The 18,001-nt window shown below is 53.7% G+C and overlaps 5 protein-coding genes across 5 annotated transcripts; 3 read left to right on the top strand and 2 right to left on the bottom strand.

Moving 5' to 3' along the window:
- Positions 1-4,406: 4,406 nt before the first annotated feature.
- On the top strand, positions 4,407-5,791 carry ACET3X_009645 (uncharacterized protein; the record flags this gene model as incomplete). Its single annotated transcript, XM_069455783.1, has 2 exons — positions 4,407-4,481; positions 4,532-5,791. The coding sequence occupies 2 exons, from the start codon at positions 4,407-4,409 to the stop codon at positions 5,789-5,791; spliced, it is 1,335 nt and encodes a 444-aa protein (XP_069302478.1).
- A 483-nt stretch (positions 5,792-6,274) lies between these two features.
- On the top strand, positions 6,275-7,388 carry ACET3X_009644 (uncharacterized protein). The gene is made up of 3 exons (XM_069455782.1): positions 6,275-6,522; positions 6,581-7,113; positions 7,202-7,388. Exons 1-3 carry the CDS (start codon positions 6,496-6,498, stop codon positions 7,293-7,295), a joined length of 654 nt encoding a protein of 217 aa, XP_069302477.1. The 5' UTR covers positions 6,275-6,495; the 3' UTR covers positions 7,296-7,388.
- Positions 7,389-7,954: 566 nt separating this feature from the next.
- ACET3X_009643 (uncharacterized protein) lies at positions 7,955-12,004 on the bottom strand. The gene is made up of 3 exons (XM_069455781.1): positions 11,088-12,004; positions 8,201-11,036; positions 7,955-8,141 (listed from the first exon to the last, which is right to left on the bottom strand). Exons 1-2 carry the CDS (start codon positions 11,908-11,910, stop codon positions 8,392-8,394), a joined length of 3,468 nt encoding a protein of 1,155 aa, XP_069302476.1. The 5' UTR covers positions 11,911-12,004; the 3' UTR covers positions 7,955-8,141; positions 8,201-8,391.
- Positions 12,005-12,175: 171 nt separating this feature from the next.
- ACET3X_009642 (uncharacterized protein) lies at positions 12,176-14,584 on the top strand (the record flags this gene model as incomplete). Its single annotated transcript, XM_069455780.1, has 2 exons — positions 12,176-14,209; positions 14,267-14,584. 2 exons carry the CDS (start codon positions 12,176-12,178, stop codon positions 14,582-14,584), a joined length of 2,352 nt encoding a protein of 783 aa, XP_069302475.1.
- A 570-nt stretch (positions 14,585-15,154) lies between these two features.
- Positions 15,155-17,896, bottom strand: ACET3X_009641 (uncharacterized protein). The gene is made up of 3 exons (XM_069455779.1): positions 17,638-17,896; positions 17,048-17,585; positions 15,155-16,994 (listed from the first exon to the last, which is right to left on the bottom strand). The coding sequence occupies exons 1-3, from the start codon at positions 17,804-17,806 to the stop codon at positions 15,419-15,421; spliced, it is 2,283 nt and encodes a 760-aa protein (XP_069302474.1). The 5' UTR covers positions 17,807-17,896; the 3' UTR covers positions 15,155-15,418.
- Between the last annotated feature and the right edge of the window lie 105 nt (positions 17,897-18,001).

Raw genomic sequence — 18,001 nt, 5'->3', positions numbered from 1 at the left:
TGTCAATTCGTCACCTGCAAGAGACTTTTGTTCTGCGATATGTTTGTAGGATTCCTATGCTTGGAGCACTGGGAATTGGCTTCCAGCTCCAGTTTGACGGACGTATTCTGTCTTTCCTTTTTCATTGTCCGACAAGACATTGTCTCAAACTGCCTTCTGCATCGCACAAAGCCTCTCATTCTAGAGCAGCTGCCTACCATCTAATGGACATGTGAATCATCTGGGCAACATAGTAAAGCACTTTGAGACACAATGACATAGTGAAGGCTGATGGATGATCACCAGCTCCCCAACAGACGTGGGCTTTCCTCGTCGAGATTCTTACTCTGGAAATTTGCGCAGATTTCAAGCGTCAGCGGACACTTGGCTTTTTTGTCTGGTTTTACGACATCTCTTGATCGCGCAACCACTTTGCTGGACGATGTGCGCGCTACATAATCAGCCTTTTCCCGTTGCCAGAGCCCTGGAACCTTGTAATAGACATAAACTATCCTGTATCGTGCGTACAGTCTCCGTACGGTGTTAGGCTGTTTAATGGAAGTAGGGCCGTCAGAAGAAACACCACCGGACGAAAACATACACTTTCACCACCTCTTGCGAAAGTCACCATTACCCACATGCAGTCTGGTAGCCGTTGCGGAAGGCGCTTGCCCAGCAACTGGGGTAAGCGATGCGAGCGCAGCGTTAGTAGCATCACGTGCTAGCGCGTACCGACTCCATGGCGTGGCGTAACACCGTGCTAGCTGGTTGTAGAAAGACCCATGTCGCTTTTGAGCCGCATCAACGCAACAGGGAAATGAGTCGAGTTGTGATTTGAGTATTCCTGGCGCCTTACCCGAAGGAACAGAGAAGCAAGCAGGATTGACGAGAGGTGGGTGAGGGGTAGAAGTGAAAGGCGTGTCCTAAGGCTGACGGTGGCGCTGGGTCTACGACAACCAGAGGTGAGCCGCTGGGAAGCGATCGCCGAGCGTAGGACCGTGTTTGGTGGATCTTGCACGTGTTGTGACATGTCTCTCCCTGTTCCTCCTGGACGCTGGTGTGCCGCTCGTCACAAACCTACTTTAGCCGGGCGACTACCCGAGATAGGCGCTCTGGCGCCAGAAGCGACGGAGCCTTCTCGTTGCTTGGGTTGAGTGGGGTGTTGGGGTTTGCCTGGACGCGAGAATTGCATGATAAGCTTTTGCTCTGGAGCTACGTAACCGACTATGACCCCTGTGCCGTGTCTTCTGATCAAGCTGGAACGGGTTAACTTCCATTGAGAGGAGTCGAGGAATACCAGGCACATCATGCGATACTTGCATGAGATCCATATCAACCATCATTATGAACGTCGGTACCTCACGGCATAATTGCTCGATTCAACCGAGACCGTTGGCCCACTGCAAGACCACGTACTAGCGTACCAATCCCGTCTCCATGAATCGGAGGCGTATATACTGGATGCGACTGGGCATACCTAGGTATGCGGGGTCTAAGATTTCGCGTAGATGCGGCTCCAGTGCGGGTTGCTGGTGGCGCAGCACTTGTCATGGTGTGAATAGAAAAGGCTTGAAGCTTGAGCTTAGGATGTGTCGAGCTCGATGATGTTGGTAGTTCCGATTACACTATCGACGGCATTCCCGTGCCATGAGCTCGTCCCATGGTAGCAACGCTGGGAAAGTGGAGTAAACCACTAGACCCTTCCTCGCAGGAAAATGAGGGCTGACCTTGGTTCTTAGCCGCCGCGGAATGGGACCACAATAGCTCTTCATTCGCCGTTATTGCAAGGTACCGAGTGTTTTAGGGGGATACGATGGTTGTACAACGTATCAAGAGGCGCGGACAGGTGTGTAACCGGCTCGATTCGGGTCAATGACGGGTAGAGCAAACGGAGCTTATCTTCCTAGCTCTGCGAACGGCATCACGGTATGGGAAGATGGCGGAAAGGCAATCTTGAAATTGCCATACATGGCAAAAGTCAAAGGAGATTTGGCCTGTCTGAGCGATGCGAAGATTGGGTCAGCGGAGGCAGACATTGACAGCTACAGCGTCGATCACACGCACATGTGCTCGAAGGCTCCTCTCTGAACCTGTGACTACGAATAGCTCGAGTCGCCACTGCCGTACCCACTACAAGCACCTTCTATGTCATCTGACATGTGCTTTTGCGGTACTGTGAACACATCCTGTTGTGTTGATAGCATGTTTGGGTTCATTTTTAGGTAGACCGGTCAGAACATGCATGTTCAAACATCATAGACGTATTCAAACCTCCTGATTCAAAGCAATGTCGCAGACAGTGGTTCCACTCATGTTTCGCGCTTGCTCAAACCAATCACTCTCGTCTTTGAGGCTCGGTCAAACCTGGTCGCCCCAAGTCGGAACTGTTTGGTTGTCGAGCCGAAAAGGTGATAGTACGCATTCCAGAGGCAGGTCCCCATGTCAACACGATCGACCGGAAGCAACCGAACTTCTGCTCTATGCATGCAACATGCAGGACGTTGCCCAGCTGTCCGCGGCTTGACGCCCAAGGACGCGGAGGACTAGTTGACCGTAACGGACTTACCGGGCAGCTCGTCGGCGTAGAATATTGGCATTGGTAGCCGAACAGGCAGGATTGACGGAATTACTCTTGGCCTAAGCGGTCAACGAGCCTAAGCCTCGCCGCGGAGGCGCATCGTGACCACTATGTCGGAATTGCTGCGCTGATTCTTTGTCCCGGAGATGCAAAACGATGATAAAGCGTTTGAGATCAAATGTTTGAGATGTGCCTGGTTTGACGCTGCTTGAACATCGATTGTGTAGATGGACATTGACGCACATGGTAAAAGTTAGATCTCATGGTGTAGTGGTCAGCCCTGCCAAGGATGAACAGCTGTCAGGGTACTGGCATGATAGGATGCGGGCGTCCGTAAAAAGCACGCAGGGCCTAGCTACGTAGCGAAAGAACCCAGATTTTGGTCGACCAACCGCGTTGAGCCTAAGGAAATATGTGGTCATGTACCAGATATGTCATTGGTTGCTCGAGAAAGGAGACCGGCAGCCGCCGGTGGTGCAATTGGTGCGAAGAAAGCAGCCCATGCTCTTGTCGAGCACAACTCCAAGGGTCGCTCTAGAGGCTAAAGATACCAATGAGCGTGTGGCTTGCTACAGCGAGCGCCCAGTGCATACAAGTGCTGCAAGCCATCTAAATCCCTGTCGAGATTGGTAGACAGCTTTTTGGGGTAGGCGAGAGTTGACGAAGGGCGCCCGAATCGAGCGTAGCTCCCGTCCATAGCAGTCACTGTGGAGGGGCTGAGGGCCGCTTTCAACCCCACAGCAGTAGGGAGATGGTATTTTCGACTTCGAAACGTGAACGGGCCAGAAGGCTAAGTCTTACGCCATTTTGTAGGTATTGAATCGCTTGGGAGGCCCACGATCCAAAAGCAGCGCGACTTCTCAGTGTGTCAAGCGCGCCCAGGCAGCACCAATCCGGTAGGCCTTTGTCCATATTGAGACGGCCAGGTACACTATACACTATACGTGAACAGTCGACCTCGAGGTTTGGTAGTCGCTACAAATACCTTCGGTGTACTGACCCCGGACAAAGAATCCTTCTTCGTTGATTTGCCCTTCACGCTTTGCTCGAGCTCTGCCTTCGCCACAAAGACACGGCCGAAACAACACAACTCAAACAGTACAGCGGTGTCTGATTTGTAAGTTGGCATCGCGTAGTCGTCCACGTTGATTGTCTCTGCACCAAAACCTTGGTGCCGGTGAGAAGCGGGTAACTGCAACAGGTTCGTTCCCTGAACTCTTTGCGAACTGCTATGCATCATTGCGACGAAGCAAACCTAGCAAAGAGCAACACTGTCGACATCGTTACTGACACATATCAGCACCCTATTTGGAGAAGAGCGGACTGGTTCAGCATCTTCCCAAGAGGCCAGAAGGATCCGTTTCGGTATCCAGTAGCAACAGTTCTCCATTGGTCTTCAGGCTCCGAGACATTAGGCCAACAGAGGACTCATTCCGCCCACACCAGTTACGCTTAGTCTTGTTTTTCGTCAACCGCTGTCGCTTGTCTGTCTCGTGGAGTTCAAAACGAGGCCAATCGGTAGAGGTGAACAGAGCGTTAGCCCGCAATCTCCACCGTCGCAGCAACTGAGTAAGGCGTCAACACCCGCAATGATGAGGGGTGATACGCTCATCCAACAACACCCCCCTACGCCGCCGAATGCTGGGCCGGAGTACCAGACCAGGCTGCACCAGGTTGCGCAATACAACGTAGATCGCGGCTATCCATTTGGTGAGGCAAAGTATGGTTCTCCCAGCTCGGTGGCACGCGAAGGGATCCCTTCACATGCGTCACATGCCGACAACCACTCTCGCGGGCTCGGACTAGGTATACAATATGTAAGAGCCCCTGCATTCTTACACATACAACCATGCTGATCAAAACACAGGATGGGTATGGTCCGCCGGCAGAGTACTACCACAACGACTCGTACAACGGCATGCCGGTGAGCAATTACCACTGATGGTGTTTTACCCGACGACTAATGAATGCCAGAACGACCAAGCTCTGTTCTCGCCGCCAACGCCAAGATCATCAAACGGTGATGATTCTGGACGTAGAACGACCCGCAGCGGACGAGCCACGACGTCGTCCAGCTCTCCACGTCGGAACGAAAGTAGCCCCCGACCAAAGGCGACGCCTAGAGCTAAGAAGGCGAAGGCGCCGAAGAATGAAAAGCACAAGACGCCCAAACTGACTGCACCACTGAGCATCCTGACAAAAGAGCTGCATCATATTCCGGTCAAGAACATGGAGGAGTGGGTGAATAGGCCAGCGGACGTCAGGAGGCGGGAAGTGGAGAAGAGGAACGGATACATCACTCGTCCCATGAACTCGTTCATGCTGTATCGGTCGGCGTTTGCGGAAAGGGCCAAGTCATGGTGTCTTCAGAACAACCACCAGGTCGTGTCCTCAGTAGCCGGAGAGAGCTGGCCTCTGGAACCACCAGAGATCCGTGAGCTGTACAACGAATACGCAAAGATCGAGAGGATCAACCATCAAAACGCACACCCAACATACAAGTTCTCGCCCAGCAAGACAGCAGTCCCGGCGCGGAAACGAAGAAGCGAATGGTCCGACGAAGAAGAACCTAGCGACCTTGACGATGCTGAATGGGCTCCTGGTAGTGGCAGGTCTCGCTCCCGACAGGCTAGGAGAGTGGACCGGTCGTTCAGCTATCCATCGAGTGGTGTTGCTGCAGAGTATTTTGACCACTCGTTCGGTCCAAACGGCAACGGTATCAACCGATCCTCCTGGGAGGTGACGAACGAAGGCAGGCCGATGCCGATGCCGATAAGCCACAACGAGCTCTACAACCAGTACTACCAGACCACTGCATATCCCAACGTGCACATGAGTCCGAATTACGCAGACGAAATGCACATGAGGATGGTAGACAGCCCGCAATCTTCCATGCAATTCCACACGAACCCGTCGATGCTGGGATTGCCCGGAGGCAACACGAATGATCTTCTACTACAATCAGATCTCGGTACACCATTCGACGAGGGGCAGCTGGATCCTATGCTGTTGGCCTACGACGGAGGTAACCGCTCGGATATCGATCCTGCGGCGCTGCAGAACAATGTATACCAGCACGTTCACCCGGACATGCACGGAGATAGGCTTGATCAACACAACCTCGGCGGTTTGTTAGATCTCTCGCCCAACGAGTTCCAATCGTGGCAGTCCGACCCAACCATGGTATCGCTCGAACAAGAGTCGGAGTTCGATAAGTGGATGGGTGAGCAGTGATCTACATCACGTTAGCTAGTGGTTTTGGTGGTTGTGTTGCCATTGTATTTACGTGCGACGTTGTTCCGAAGCGACGACGATTCTTTTCAGCATCGTAGGGATATTTCTGACGGACTCTTACATGGTGGGCAGCATCCAAGGCGTTGATCGGACCAAAAAGTCCGGGGGTTTAGAGCATTTAGACATGGTGTTATCGCGTGTGTAGACTGAGATGTACATATTAGTGTTCCATCAGCCTCGTTCCATCATCTCGACGTAGGGACGTGACGTGACATCGCATCCCATGTAACATGAATCCATCGCGCTCCATGGTGACGACAAAGAGAAGAGCACTAGCGGAGGGGACGATGGTGCTGGCGAATGAGCTTGTTTGGGTTGCTGGTCTTGTCGAAGGGGTTGCCGGAAGAGTGAAGTTGGACTCGACAGAGCCAAGGCCCGTTCTGCCCCACCTGTCCCCGCGTCGCGAACGCGCCTGCGTGGTAGAGGAGGTTCGATTAATATTCACAGCAAGACATATACGCCAATTGCCCTCTGGTTTTCTGATCAAGGAGCCACGAAACCACATATATCACGACGCGTCATCTTGAGAAGCTGACGACTTTGCGTGTTCTACAATTGCAGCGACAGTTGAGCTCACGCAAACTACCACATCTGTCACATTATCAAGATACGAGACGTTAGGAGGGAGGAATTAGGCATATATCATGTATGGAGAGGCGGCCAACAAATTGGTAAAATCCAATGCATCCCCCAACTTTGCTACTCTCCCACCTATCTAACAAAGCCCAGGTGCAAAACGCGAAGCGCACTCTTGCCCTCCCCCATCTCCCACCCTATGCCTCAGAGCTCACACGCTCCATAGTCCGCGAAGTGCGCGACCTTGACAAAGACGTTTCATCGATCCTCGCTCCCTACAACGGCTCCTTCAACCCCAGCGCGTCGCCTGAAACAGCCTGCGCTCTCCTTGTAAACCACCTGTGTATGCGCCGGAACAAGCGGTGTCTACTCGCCTACCACCGCGTGCGTAGCGACAAGCTAGAGGAGTACTGCTGGGAGGGTATCGACGTGCTGGAGCAACAGGGCAGCAAGGACCATAGTGGAGAAGGAGGGAGGGGAAGTGGCATGGGCGCCGGAGGCGGAAAAGAAGAGAGCAGTCTAAGTCCAGAAGAGGAAGAATATGTGAGGCAATACAGCGATCTGCTTGCTGCGTACAAGGGGCAGTGGACTGACATTGATCTGACGGGCAGCCTGGAGCCGCCTCGCGATCTGTTCATCGACGTTCGCGTCCTGAAGGATGCGGGCGAGATACAGACAGAATACGGGTACGTGATGACGATCTCGGCATGCCGAAGGCTGTTCTTCAGCGGGACTACTTGCCCAATGCCATGCCTCTGCTAACTAGACTACCAGGTCCATAACCCTGACCAAGAACTCGCAATTCTACGTCCGCCATGGCGACGTTGAACGCCTAATCACGCAAGGATACCTTCAACGTCTAAGCTAATCGCTCTTCAATATATGTGAGATTGGCGCTCCTTACCCTGCAGCATCACGCAGCACGCCTTTTCAACCAACCAAGTAGCCTGGAATGTCCTCCTGTGGAGATATTGCCTTGGAAAATCCTTCGCGCTTCCGTGACTCTGGCCCCCAGAACACTTTTGTAGGAACAGACCCGAGGCTGGGTTGCTGAGCCGCATCCGAGACCAAGGGATCTCTAGATCCAGAGCTTGGTGGCGGCAAGGCTGTGTTTTCTGGTAGCACGCGCCATCCATCATCACCACTCGTAGGAATACCACGCTGTCAGGGATTCTTGCTGGTGCTTCTTCCCGCAGACTCCCGTAGGATTCCTAAAATAGGCAGAGATGGACGCTAGATGCAGTCTTTGCGGCAGGCCTGTCGGTCGGTCTGTAACTTGAGAGGAAGGATGCATGCGACTATGGCGCCACTACAGGTACATGTCCGACATGCATGTAGAATACCGATGATGAATCCTGGCTGGCGATACCGCTGTTGCTTGGTATCTGCATCGCTACGTCATTCCATACTGGGCAATAGGTTGTAGTCATACCAAGGGTCTGGGTTAGAGAGCATGAGTCGCCGACGTTCGCTTGCATGTATATTGGCACACATGATTTGGGAAATTTTTATTTTTTTGACCATTTGTGGGCATGCTTGCGCAGAGCAGAGATACCTGACACCATAATTGCGTCTCCCGAAACCTAGGCTCATCATCCCTCTCCTGGCATATCGGTGAACAGTGTCCGTGACCCATTAATGTACAATGATGCTATGGTAAATTCGACATCGTGATACCTTTGCCGCGGTAGAAGCTCCTTAGCGGAGAAGTGATCTGTGACAGGGTGTGTAAATCAGAGAAAGTATTGAGGAATGTATCAGGCCAGCACTTACGTTTTAGTATAGCCGAGAGAGATGTGGCGAGTCTGCTACTATCTTTTCAAGCGTAAATTTGTCGAAACCTTCAACTCCATCCAGTGCCACTCCGACCCGTCCAGTATACCATTCCTCCCAATGCAGTGAACTGACGCTGAGGAAAAGAAAGAAAAATTGCAAACAAGCGGACTGTACCTTTATGAAACTTCTCAGACAACTGAGTAACGCCCAGTCGGTCCGCGAGTCGCAGACGCATCCTCAGCTGCAATGGTGCCCTCACGCAAAAGACGGGTGAGCTCCATCATAGCCTGTGTGACAATGTTTTCGGTATCGCCCTCGACGAGAATGTACAACTTAGGGAGATCAGTCTCACCCGGCTGCTTGCCAGCTGGGTAGAAGTTGCCCTTGGTCGTAATGGAAACACCAGTTTGTTCCAAAATCTTGGCGACATTGGTGCGGTTGGTGACGGCCCATCGAGCCTTCTGGGGGAAGTCGTTGATCTCAATGGTTGAGTGGTAGAGACCAGCATCTGGGCCTTTGTTGTCGATGGGCTGGCCTGCATGGATCATACCCTTCTTGCTCAGTCTTCCGTCGACCTTGGAAGCAGCAGCCATTGCTCGCTCGCGCGCAGTCATCGGCTTGCCAGAGGCAGCAGCGTCAGGGCGTTCGGTCTTGCTGACCACAATCTTACTGTTCAGGAGCTTCATCCAGTGTGGTTGATCCTCGGCGTCAGCTGCAGCAGGGTCAGCGGCCTTGACAACACCCGGACCAGCGACTTCGGGCTTCTTGATGATCGGCGCAATCTCCTCGTCGTCGTCGCTCTCATCAACACCTTCGAGCTTGAGTTGACGCTTCTCGCGCTTCTTCTCGAGAGCACGTGCTGCGTCAAGCTTGTCAAGACCCTTACCACCGAAACCACCGTAGTACTTCTCGGTGCCTGCCTTTGCCTTTTCATGGAACGTGTTAGCCATCTCCTGGAGCTCTGGAGGTACTTCTGTACCGCTCTCTTTGAGTGCCTTGACAATGTGGAGCGCGAAGCGCTCTTGGCCAGGGTTTTCGATGAGTGTGATAGCTGTGCCCTTGTTGCCAGCGCGACCGGTACGTCCGCAGCGGTGCACGTAATCTTCCAAATGGGTAGGTGAGTCGAAGTTCAATACCATAGCCAGTCCAGGTACATCAAGACCACGGGCTGCTACAGATGTGGCAATAAGAATAGAAAGAACACCTTGCTTGAAGTCATTGATCGCTTCGTTACGATCCGTCTGGTCTTTGGCTCCATGAATCGTGTTGACAGAGAAATACTTAGACTTGTAGAGCTTAGATAAGAGGTCTTCAGCCGTCTCCTGTCGCTCGGTGAAGATCAACACCTGGGCGTTCTCATCTTCGGAGAACAGCTGACCAAGGTATAGCAGAGTCTTGTGGACCTTCTTCTCATAACTATTCGGGACGACCGAGATGATCTGAGTGATCTCGGGGGCAACCTTGCTCTTGCCACCAATAGTGATCTCGGCTGGGTCATGCAGTGCCTTGCGCGCCAAGGACTGCATGTTCTTTGGCATAGTTGCTGAGAAGAGGACAGTTTGACGGTCAGGGCGTACATTCGCAAGAATTTTCATGACTTGAGGCTCGAAGCCCATATCGAACATACGATCAGCTTCATCAAGGACCACATAAGTGATACGTCGGAAAGAAAGCACTCTGCCTTGGTTGACGTTTGTCAGATCAATCATTCTGCCTGGAGTTGCACATAAGATATGGATGCCTCCACGCTTGATCATAGCGATTTGGTCGGAGATTGGTTGACCACCATAAGCACACTTGATTGTGACGCCAGATGCAGCGAGGAAAGGCTTGAGCTCATGGACAATCTGCAGCGCCAGCTCTCGCGTTGGAGCGAGGATCAGTCCAATGGGCCCATCAGTAGGTTTAAGAGGGCGCTGATCAAGGACATGGCGAATCATGGGGATACCAAAGGCAAGTGTCTTTCCGGAGCCAGTCTTGGCTACTCCGATAAGATCCCTACCAGAGAGGATTGTAGGCACACCTTGAGACTGGATACCCGTGGGCCTCTCATAGCCGATCTTGGTGAAGACATCCATGGTAGCTTGTAGCAAGCCCATCTGGGCCCACTTGGTGACGGGACGGGGTACGTCGTCGGGCTTGACCTTGATACCATCAAGTTCGTGGCGCAGATCGGCAACTTCCTCAGGTGTCATCTGTGCAACTTCGGACGGTTCAGTGTAGAAGTTTTTCCTGAATGGCTCGTACTCAACTTTATCGTGGTTGACAGTAGGTACCTCCTTCTTCTTCTTCTTTGCAGCACGAAGGGCGAGAAGGTCTTCCGCCTCGACAGAGGTCTCGACAGGCTCAAGCTCGTCAGCAAACATGGCTTGACCCGAAGGAGCCCCGCGGCTTGGCTGTGGCTCAGAGAGATCAGCCATGAAGGCATCGAGAGGGTCGATTTCATCTTCTTCGGCGCCTGCATTTTCGTCAACTTCCATCTTGTCGTCGGCGGGGGCTTCGACAGCAGATGCTTCTCCCATGGCAGTGTCCTGTTGGTTCTCGTTGGCGATCTCTGCGCGACGCTTCTCGAGGCGAGCCTGAAGCTCGGCGTTGTTCTCTTCGTCGTCACTGCCGATTCCACTCATCTCGGAGTCGTGATCAGCGCCGTCGGCCTCGGGCTCAGGTTCGTCGTTGGAGGTGAACTCGGGGAGGGCCTGGAGCTTGCGCTTCTTGGTAGGGCCTTCCTCTTCGAGCAGGGCTTTTCTGGAAGTCTCCTCTTCGGTCTCGGCAGCCGTCTTGGTCTTGAGGCCGAACGCACCAATGTTACCATTGGCCTTGGCGATGGGGGGTTCTGCAAGAGTAAGTCGGTGGTCCGCGGAAGAGCATCTAGAGGAAAACTTACTGCTAGCGGTGACGGTCTTTCCAGCAGGCTTGGCCATGTCTAGTGGGCGTGCTGCGGCGGAAGCATCCAGCTTGAAGGTCGACTTCTCGGGCTGCTTCTGTTTGAGTTTCTCAGTAGCGCTCTTCTGTGCAACAGCTTTGGTCTTAGCGGTATCAAGCTTGGCTTCAGCTACTGGGGCTGGCGGGGGCGTCGCAGCAGCCGAGGGGGTTGCAGGCGCAGTAACAGCTGGTGAAGCACCCGAGCCAGGCGTGTCCGTCTTCTCCTTGCCCAGACGCTCAGCGTTGAGCTTCTTCCACTCGGCCAGCTTGGCAGCGCGGTCAGCGAGCTTGTCCTTGACCTGTGTCTCGGGGTCTTTTCTCCTCTCGTCGCGCGAGGAGGGCTCCAGTCGCTCACGCCTGTCATCGCGCCTGTCGTCACGCCTGTCGTCACGCCTGTCGTCACGCCTATAGCTATCGGATCCGGGTGCAGGTGTGGCAGAGGAACGAGACAGAGGCCGGCGGGAAGTAGAGCGGCGACGCCTGTCCCTATCCCTGTCGCCATCACGGTCGCGCCTGTAGCTGTCTCCTCGGTCTACGCCACGGTCGCCACGGTCTCGAGATCGGTCGCGGCGGCGAGGTGGTGGGGACCGCGAGCGTCGACGGTACGTGTCGCGATCGCGCTCTCTCCGGTCTGGCTCCCTACGGTCATCGCGGCGGTCCCGGCGGTCACGGTCGTCTCTGAAGCGTCCTTCGCCATAGCGGTCTCCACGATCTCCGCGGTCGCGGTCACGGTCTCGGCGCGGGGAATGGCGTCTACGATCGTAATCAGTGTGGCGCGTCGCCATCGTGAGTCGGTGAAGTTACTGCTGCAATCAGTCTCGATGTGGTGTCTTCAAGCAGCCGATGCGGGCGGTTGCAATGGCGTGGGGTATGAGTGAGTTGCGGAGTTTGAGTGTTGTAACGAATAGGGACCCCGAGTATGTTTCCTTGGCTGATGGCCGCCTGGCACGTGCGACGCGCTAAAACCGAAATCTTGGACGCTAGCGATAATTTTTGGGAAGTTGCGACAGTCCGAGGTCGACGTGACAAGTGAACAGCAAACACCAAATCATGTCTGTCAATCCGCGCAAGAGAAAGGTAGTTACGCGCCCGGCGCCTGAGCCCAGTGACTCAGAGGACGAACTGGGCGACGGACTGCTGGAAGGCATCCTGTCGCATTCCGAGGACGACTCGGACGACAGCCAGGATGAAGACGCCGATACCGATGCCAGCAGTGTGATTGAGGGTCTGTCGGACGAGGATGAAGAGGAGGATGAGGAAGACAGCGACTCTGAGCAAATTCGTGAGGAAATGCGCAATTTGAACACCTCAGACGTTCCGCTGCGCAAGAAGAAGGGCGTGCCGACACACGAAATGGACCTCGACGCATATGGCAATGGAACAGAGGAATTGGACGACGATGAGGATCTCAAACCCAACTACACCGTCACCACGGACGCGCACGGCAATACCCGCTACATCTACAAGGAAATCGACCCAGTCTACGAGTCGGACGATTCTGATGTCGAAGCTACCAACACGATCGGAAACATCGACCTCAAGTACTACGATGAATACCCGCACATTGGCTACGACATCAACGGCAAGAAGATCATGCGCCCAGCCAAGGGCGAGGCACTGGACGCGCTGTTGGACAGCATTGATATACCCAAGGGCTGGACAGGTTTGACGGATCCTCAGACAGGAAAGCCGCTGAACTTGACGGACGAGGAGCTGCAGGTGCTCAAGAAGCTCACAAGGAACGAGGTGGTTGAGGATGGATACGACCCATATCCAGACATGGTTGCCTACTTCTCTGGCCACCAGGAAATCATGCCGCTCAGCGCTGCACCAGAGCCCAAGCGACGATTCATTCCTTCCAAGCACGAGGCGAAGCGTGTCATGAAACTCGTCAAGGCGATCAGAGAAGGCAGGATCCAGCCATACAAGGCACCCGAGGAGCAGGAAGAGGAGCAGGACGCTTTCACTTTCGATGTATGGGCGGACGAGAAGCCACGACCAGACAACTCGATGCACATTCCCGCCCCCAAGCTGCCACCGCCTGGCTACGAAGCGAGTTACCACCCACCGCCCGAGTATCTACCGGATAAGGCTGAGGAGCAGGCATGGCTGGAACAAGACGAGGAGGACCGGGAGAGGGACTTCCTGCCCAAGGACTACGCTGCGTTGCGCAAGGTTCCTGGTTACGAAACATTCGTCAAGGAACGATTTGAGCGAAGCTTGGATCTGTACTTGGCTCCTCGTATCCGAAGAAACCGACTCAACATTGACCCTGAATCCCTGCTGCCTAAGCTACCCAACCCGGAAGAGCTGAAGCCTTTCCCGACTACTTGCGCAGCGATATTCCGTGGACAAGAAGGACGCGTCCGCTGTGTGTCGATCGATCCCAACGGTATCTTTGTTGCGAGCGGAGGTGACGACGGCTATGTGAGAATCTGGGAGATTCTGACAGGTCGCCAGGTCTGGAATGCGAAGCTGTCTGATGAAGAGGCCGTGGACGCTGTACAGTGGAGGCCTACCAAGGACGCCGCCGTAGTCGCCGCCGCTTGTGGCGAGAACGTCTACCTCATCGTACCGTTCACGCTTCTGTCACCAGACGTAGAGCAGGCCAGTCGCGAGGTCCTCGACGCGGGTTGGGGTTACGCAACGTCGAAGCCGAAATCAAATGACGGCGAAGCACCCAAGCAAGCACCCGGCAAGTGGAGCCGTCCGGGAGCTCGCCTTGAAAACAAGGGCGTTCTCGTTCAAGTCGAAGTCCGATCAGCTGTCAAGATTATCAACTGGCACCGGAGAGGAGACTATTTCGCCACGGTATCGCCTCGTGGTCAAAGCACAGCCGTAGCCATCCACACCGTCTCGAAACATCTCACTCAACTGCCCTTCCGCCGCCTAAAGGGTATTGCTCAAACCGCACAATTCCATCCTTCCAAGGCCATCTTCTTCGTCGCTACCCGCAACACCATCCGCAGCTACGACCTCGCCAAGCAGGAACTCGTCAAAATCTTGCAACCAGGTGCCAAGTGGATCTCGTCTATCGATGTGCATCCTGGTGGTGACAACATCATTGTCGGAACATACGACAAGGTAAGTTCGAGTCACACTAGACTATTAGTAAAACCACACACTGACTTTTCCACACAGCGTCTCCTCTGGCACGATCTCGATCTCTCCAACAAACCCTACAAGACTCTCCGTTTCCACAAGGAAGCTATCCGTGCAGTACGCTTCCACCAAGGTGGTCTCCCTCTTTTCGCCGATACCTCCGACGACGGCACCATTCAGATTTTCCACGGAAAGGTCGTAGGCGACCTCATGGAGAATGCGACGATTGTGCCATTGAAGGTACTGCGAGGACACAAGGTCAAGAGCAGGTTGGGTGTTATGGGCCTAGATTGGCATCCTAGAGAGCCGTGGTGTGTGTCGGCTGGTGCAGATGGGACGTTGAGGTTATGGAGCTAGATGTTGTGTGTTAATATGCCCTTTTTTTTGAGATAACATGAACTTGCATTCTGCATGGCGTTGGAGCAGTTATGGAAAATGTAACAGATTCTATGCCTTTTTTTCATACTTTGTGTCTACAGATTATCTGCGGTCTACTGATGATAACATGTCCTGTGGTGAATCAACTATCAAGTGTGCTGGTGAGGGAAGATCAGACTTGGGGCGTAAGCACCAACGCGCCTGCGACCACAACTCTCATGTTCTCTTCTATTATTCCAACTAGTGCATTTAGATTTTCTCACTCTAGAGAGATTGTTCCGCTGGAGCGATCGGTGTGATCAATCTTGTTTGAATATCTGGCGTTGCGCGGTGATGAGGTTGGAGGGTAGGGGTAAGACTTCCGGTGGAAAGGGTAACAGTCCGCCGTCATCAACGGTTTCAGCGAAACCTGCCGAATGCGGTACATTCAGACTGTCCGTCAACGCGCTCTCTGTTACATTCGACGCACTTGGCCACTATTGTGCAAGGGCTTTCGCATCAGGTCTGCAGAAAGAAATCATGGTCGTACTGGCATTGGGATAGATTTGTACGCGATTGTATGTGTATTCTTCTTATTTGGTTCTCATTCTCTCATACTACATATTCAACCATGTCATGACATGCTATGCGACGAAGCAATCCTCGCTATGCACACCAAGACTGCCAATATCCCACCACCCGCCAGTTACATATACACATCTCCACTACAAAACCGACCAAAAGGGAAAAAAGAGCGGCCATCAAACGCCAGCAGGGTATCAATGAGCGGTGCCTCAGCAACAGCTCTTCTAATGCATCCCATCAAACAACCACCTACAACTCCATAATCTCCTGCGCCTCTTCTAATGCTTCTGATGATGCTGATGATGCTGATAATCCCGCGCCGAACAATTCCTTGATCTCGTGAGGATCCATGGTGCCTACAAATGCTCGCCTGACGAAAGTGAACCATTCCCTTGACGCCTTGTGTTTCTTGTGATGCTTTCCCTTCTTCCCCTTCTTATGCTTGTGCTTCTTTCCCTTTGTCGTGTCGAGTTCGTCTTCGTCGTCTTCATCTTCGATCACATCGGCCTCCTCCTCTTCTACTTCAGCACTTTTCGATGCAGATGATCCAATCTTCCTAGCATACTCCACCCACCGCCTTACTGTGAGATCGGCAAATCCCCTGTCCTTCTTCGTATCGTATTCAACCTCGAATACAAACTCGTTGGGATGTGGTTCTGGCCTGGGTTGCTTGCCCTGGTGTTTCTTGTGCTTGCCTTCGTTCCACTTCTTGTTCTCAAGCTTGCCATCCGGACTGACTGCGAAACCAAAAATGGTGCTTGCAGAGTCTTTGTTTATCGAACTTTCGGTGGCGGCAGATCCAAGAACCTCTGGCGGAGGCTCGACAAAGTCGTTGTTGATGTGCGTGAGGTTTGCAAAGTATTGAACATGTCGCGTCCACGTCAGCGTCTGCGGCGAGTACGCTGGGCCAGGCGGGGAGGACTTTGAGGGACCATCTGGAACCTTGAATTTGTACTTTCGCGGCTTCTTCTTGTCCTTCTTGCCTTTGTGTTTCTTCTTTCGCGCAGTCTCCACGTCCCGAAGGTATTCTTCGTCGTCATCGAAGTTCGTAGCGGTGATCGGCAGCTCCTCAACGGGTGGATCGATCGTTTGTGGACTGATGGGGCTAGAGGCTACGTTGAGGTGTTCCAGACCAGTGATGTTGTACTCAATGATGCGCAGGGTGGGGAAGTAGTTGGGTACTACACTGGGTGCGACGTGTGTTACCGCATAGCGCTCAGCGTATCTCCCACCAATCTTCTCCAGATACTTCTTCCTCTCTTCCTTTCGGTCTTTCGAGGGTTTCGCGAACTGGGATACGAGCCATGTCCATACAGAATCTTCGTCCTCGCCTTCATCGACATTCTTCGAGCGCGACTTCTTGTTCGACTTGGCCGGGGGCGCGGGCAGCTGAGCCCAGGCATCCCGCAGATTGAGCAGGTAGTCGGATGCGGATGCCACTGTTACCTCTCCGTCCTCGAGAAGCTCGATATCGTTGGCCAGCGAAGGCCCGTTTTGGATTGCCCCCATTTTCCCGTTTTCCGTATCCTTTTCGATGTGTTCGAAATCCTGCAGCATGAAGTGGTCGATATTCATGTGCCCATAGAGGCTTCCTACGATGACGTCTCGGAACTGTCGGACGAAAAGTGTATACTTTTGCCAGCATGTCTCGTCCCAGCTTGCTTTGCTGTCGACCCGAGCGGGTGGGACATGGCCGATGAGTATAGCCTTCATGCCGCGATCTCGCAGGATTTGAAGCTGGATGCGCAGCCACTCCATGTGTTCGTAGCCGGGTTCGTGTTTCTTTGCACAGCCGTCGACAGCCGAGTTGGAGGTGAAGAAGTACCTGCGCAAGTTAGCTCCTGTCCCGAAGACCGCGATCCTTCTTTCCCCGCTTACATGGTGTTCAAGCTGATGACAGCCAACTTGCCCGGGATCACCTCGACCGAGAACCATCCTCCTTGCTGGAACTGATGCCTTTGCGCCTCAGGTATGAAGCCGCGCCATATGTCGAGATACTTGAGGGTCCATCTGTTCGGGCCGGCAGTGAAGATGTTGTGTGGCATGATGTCGTTGTTCCCCCATGTCGGCACTATGGGTATGGCGAAGCTGTCGGGGCCATGGCCCCCGCGGCTCTGTCCAAAGACTTGGGCAAACTTGGAGACCATGTACTCATTCTGCTCGATGATCTGCTGCTGCGTCCGCGGTATCCCCTCGTCATTGTCGTGCCGCGCCGAGTCGCCGGTCCATATGACGAAGTCGATTTGGTCTTTTAGGTTGTCTTCTATCCATTGGAACGTCTGGTTGACGAGCGCAAAGGGCGAGTCGCAGCCGGTAGTTTCTGCGCCGTAGAGGCCGGCGGGTCCATGTCTGCGGTGGCACGCGGCGTCGGCTTCTGTGCTGGAATATGTCTTGTAGAATGGGTCTGGATGAAAGTCTACGTCATGACGTTAGCTGCGACGCTGCCCTGAAGATCAGATAAGACGTACCCGTAATATGGAGGAACCTGCCCGTAAGCTTTCGTCGACTATCCGCGTCAGTGGTTCCAGAACCCGCAACGCGGCTGTTTTCTGTAGCACCTGCCGCATTAGCTGGAGCTGCGGTCGCGTGCGCCCAGAAGAGCAGCCCGCATAAACATGCGTCCCGTACGCGCAGCATATCTATGGTGGTGGAGAGTCAAGACCAGGCATTTGCAAGCAGACCTGGGGGAGTCGTGCGACTGTATATTCGAGAATGCTATGCAGAAGCGCCGCCCGCCGAAGACAGGATACCCTGATGGCCCGACGGCGACGGGAGCCACCGCTGCGAGCACGATCCTTCAGCGACCCTTGTCATTGGCGCGTCATCGCACTC

This window comes from Alternaria dauci, chromosome 10 (assembly GCF_042100115.1).
Source record: "Alternaria dauci strain A2016 chromosome 10, whole genome shotgun sequence".
Taxonomy (NCBI): domain Eukaryota; kingdom Fungi; phylum Ascomycota; class Dothideomycetes; order Pleosporales; family Pleosporaceae; genus Alternaria; species Alternaria dauci.
This window is presented reverse-complemented; position numbering and strand designations above follow the sequence as displayed.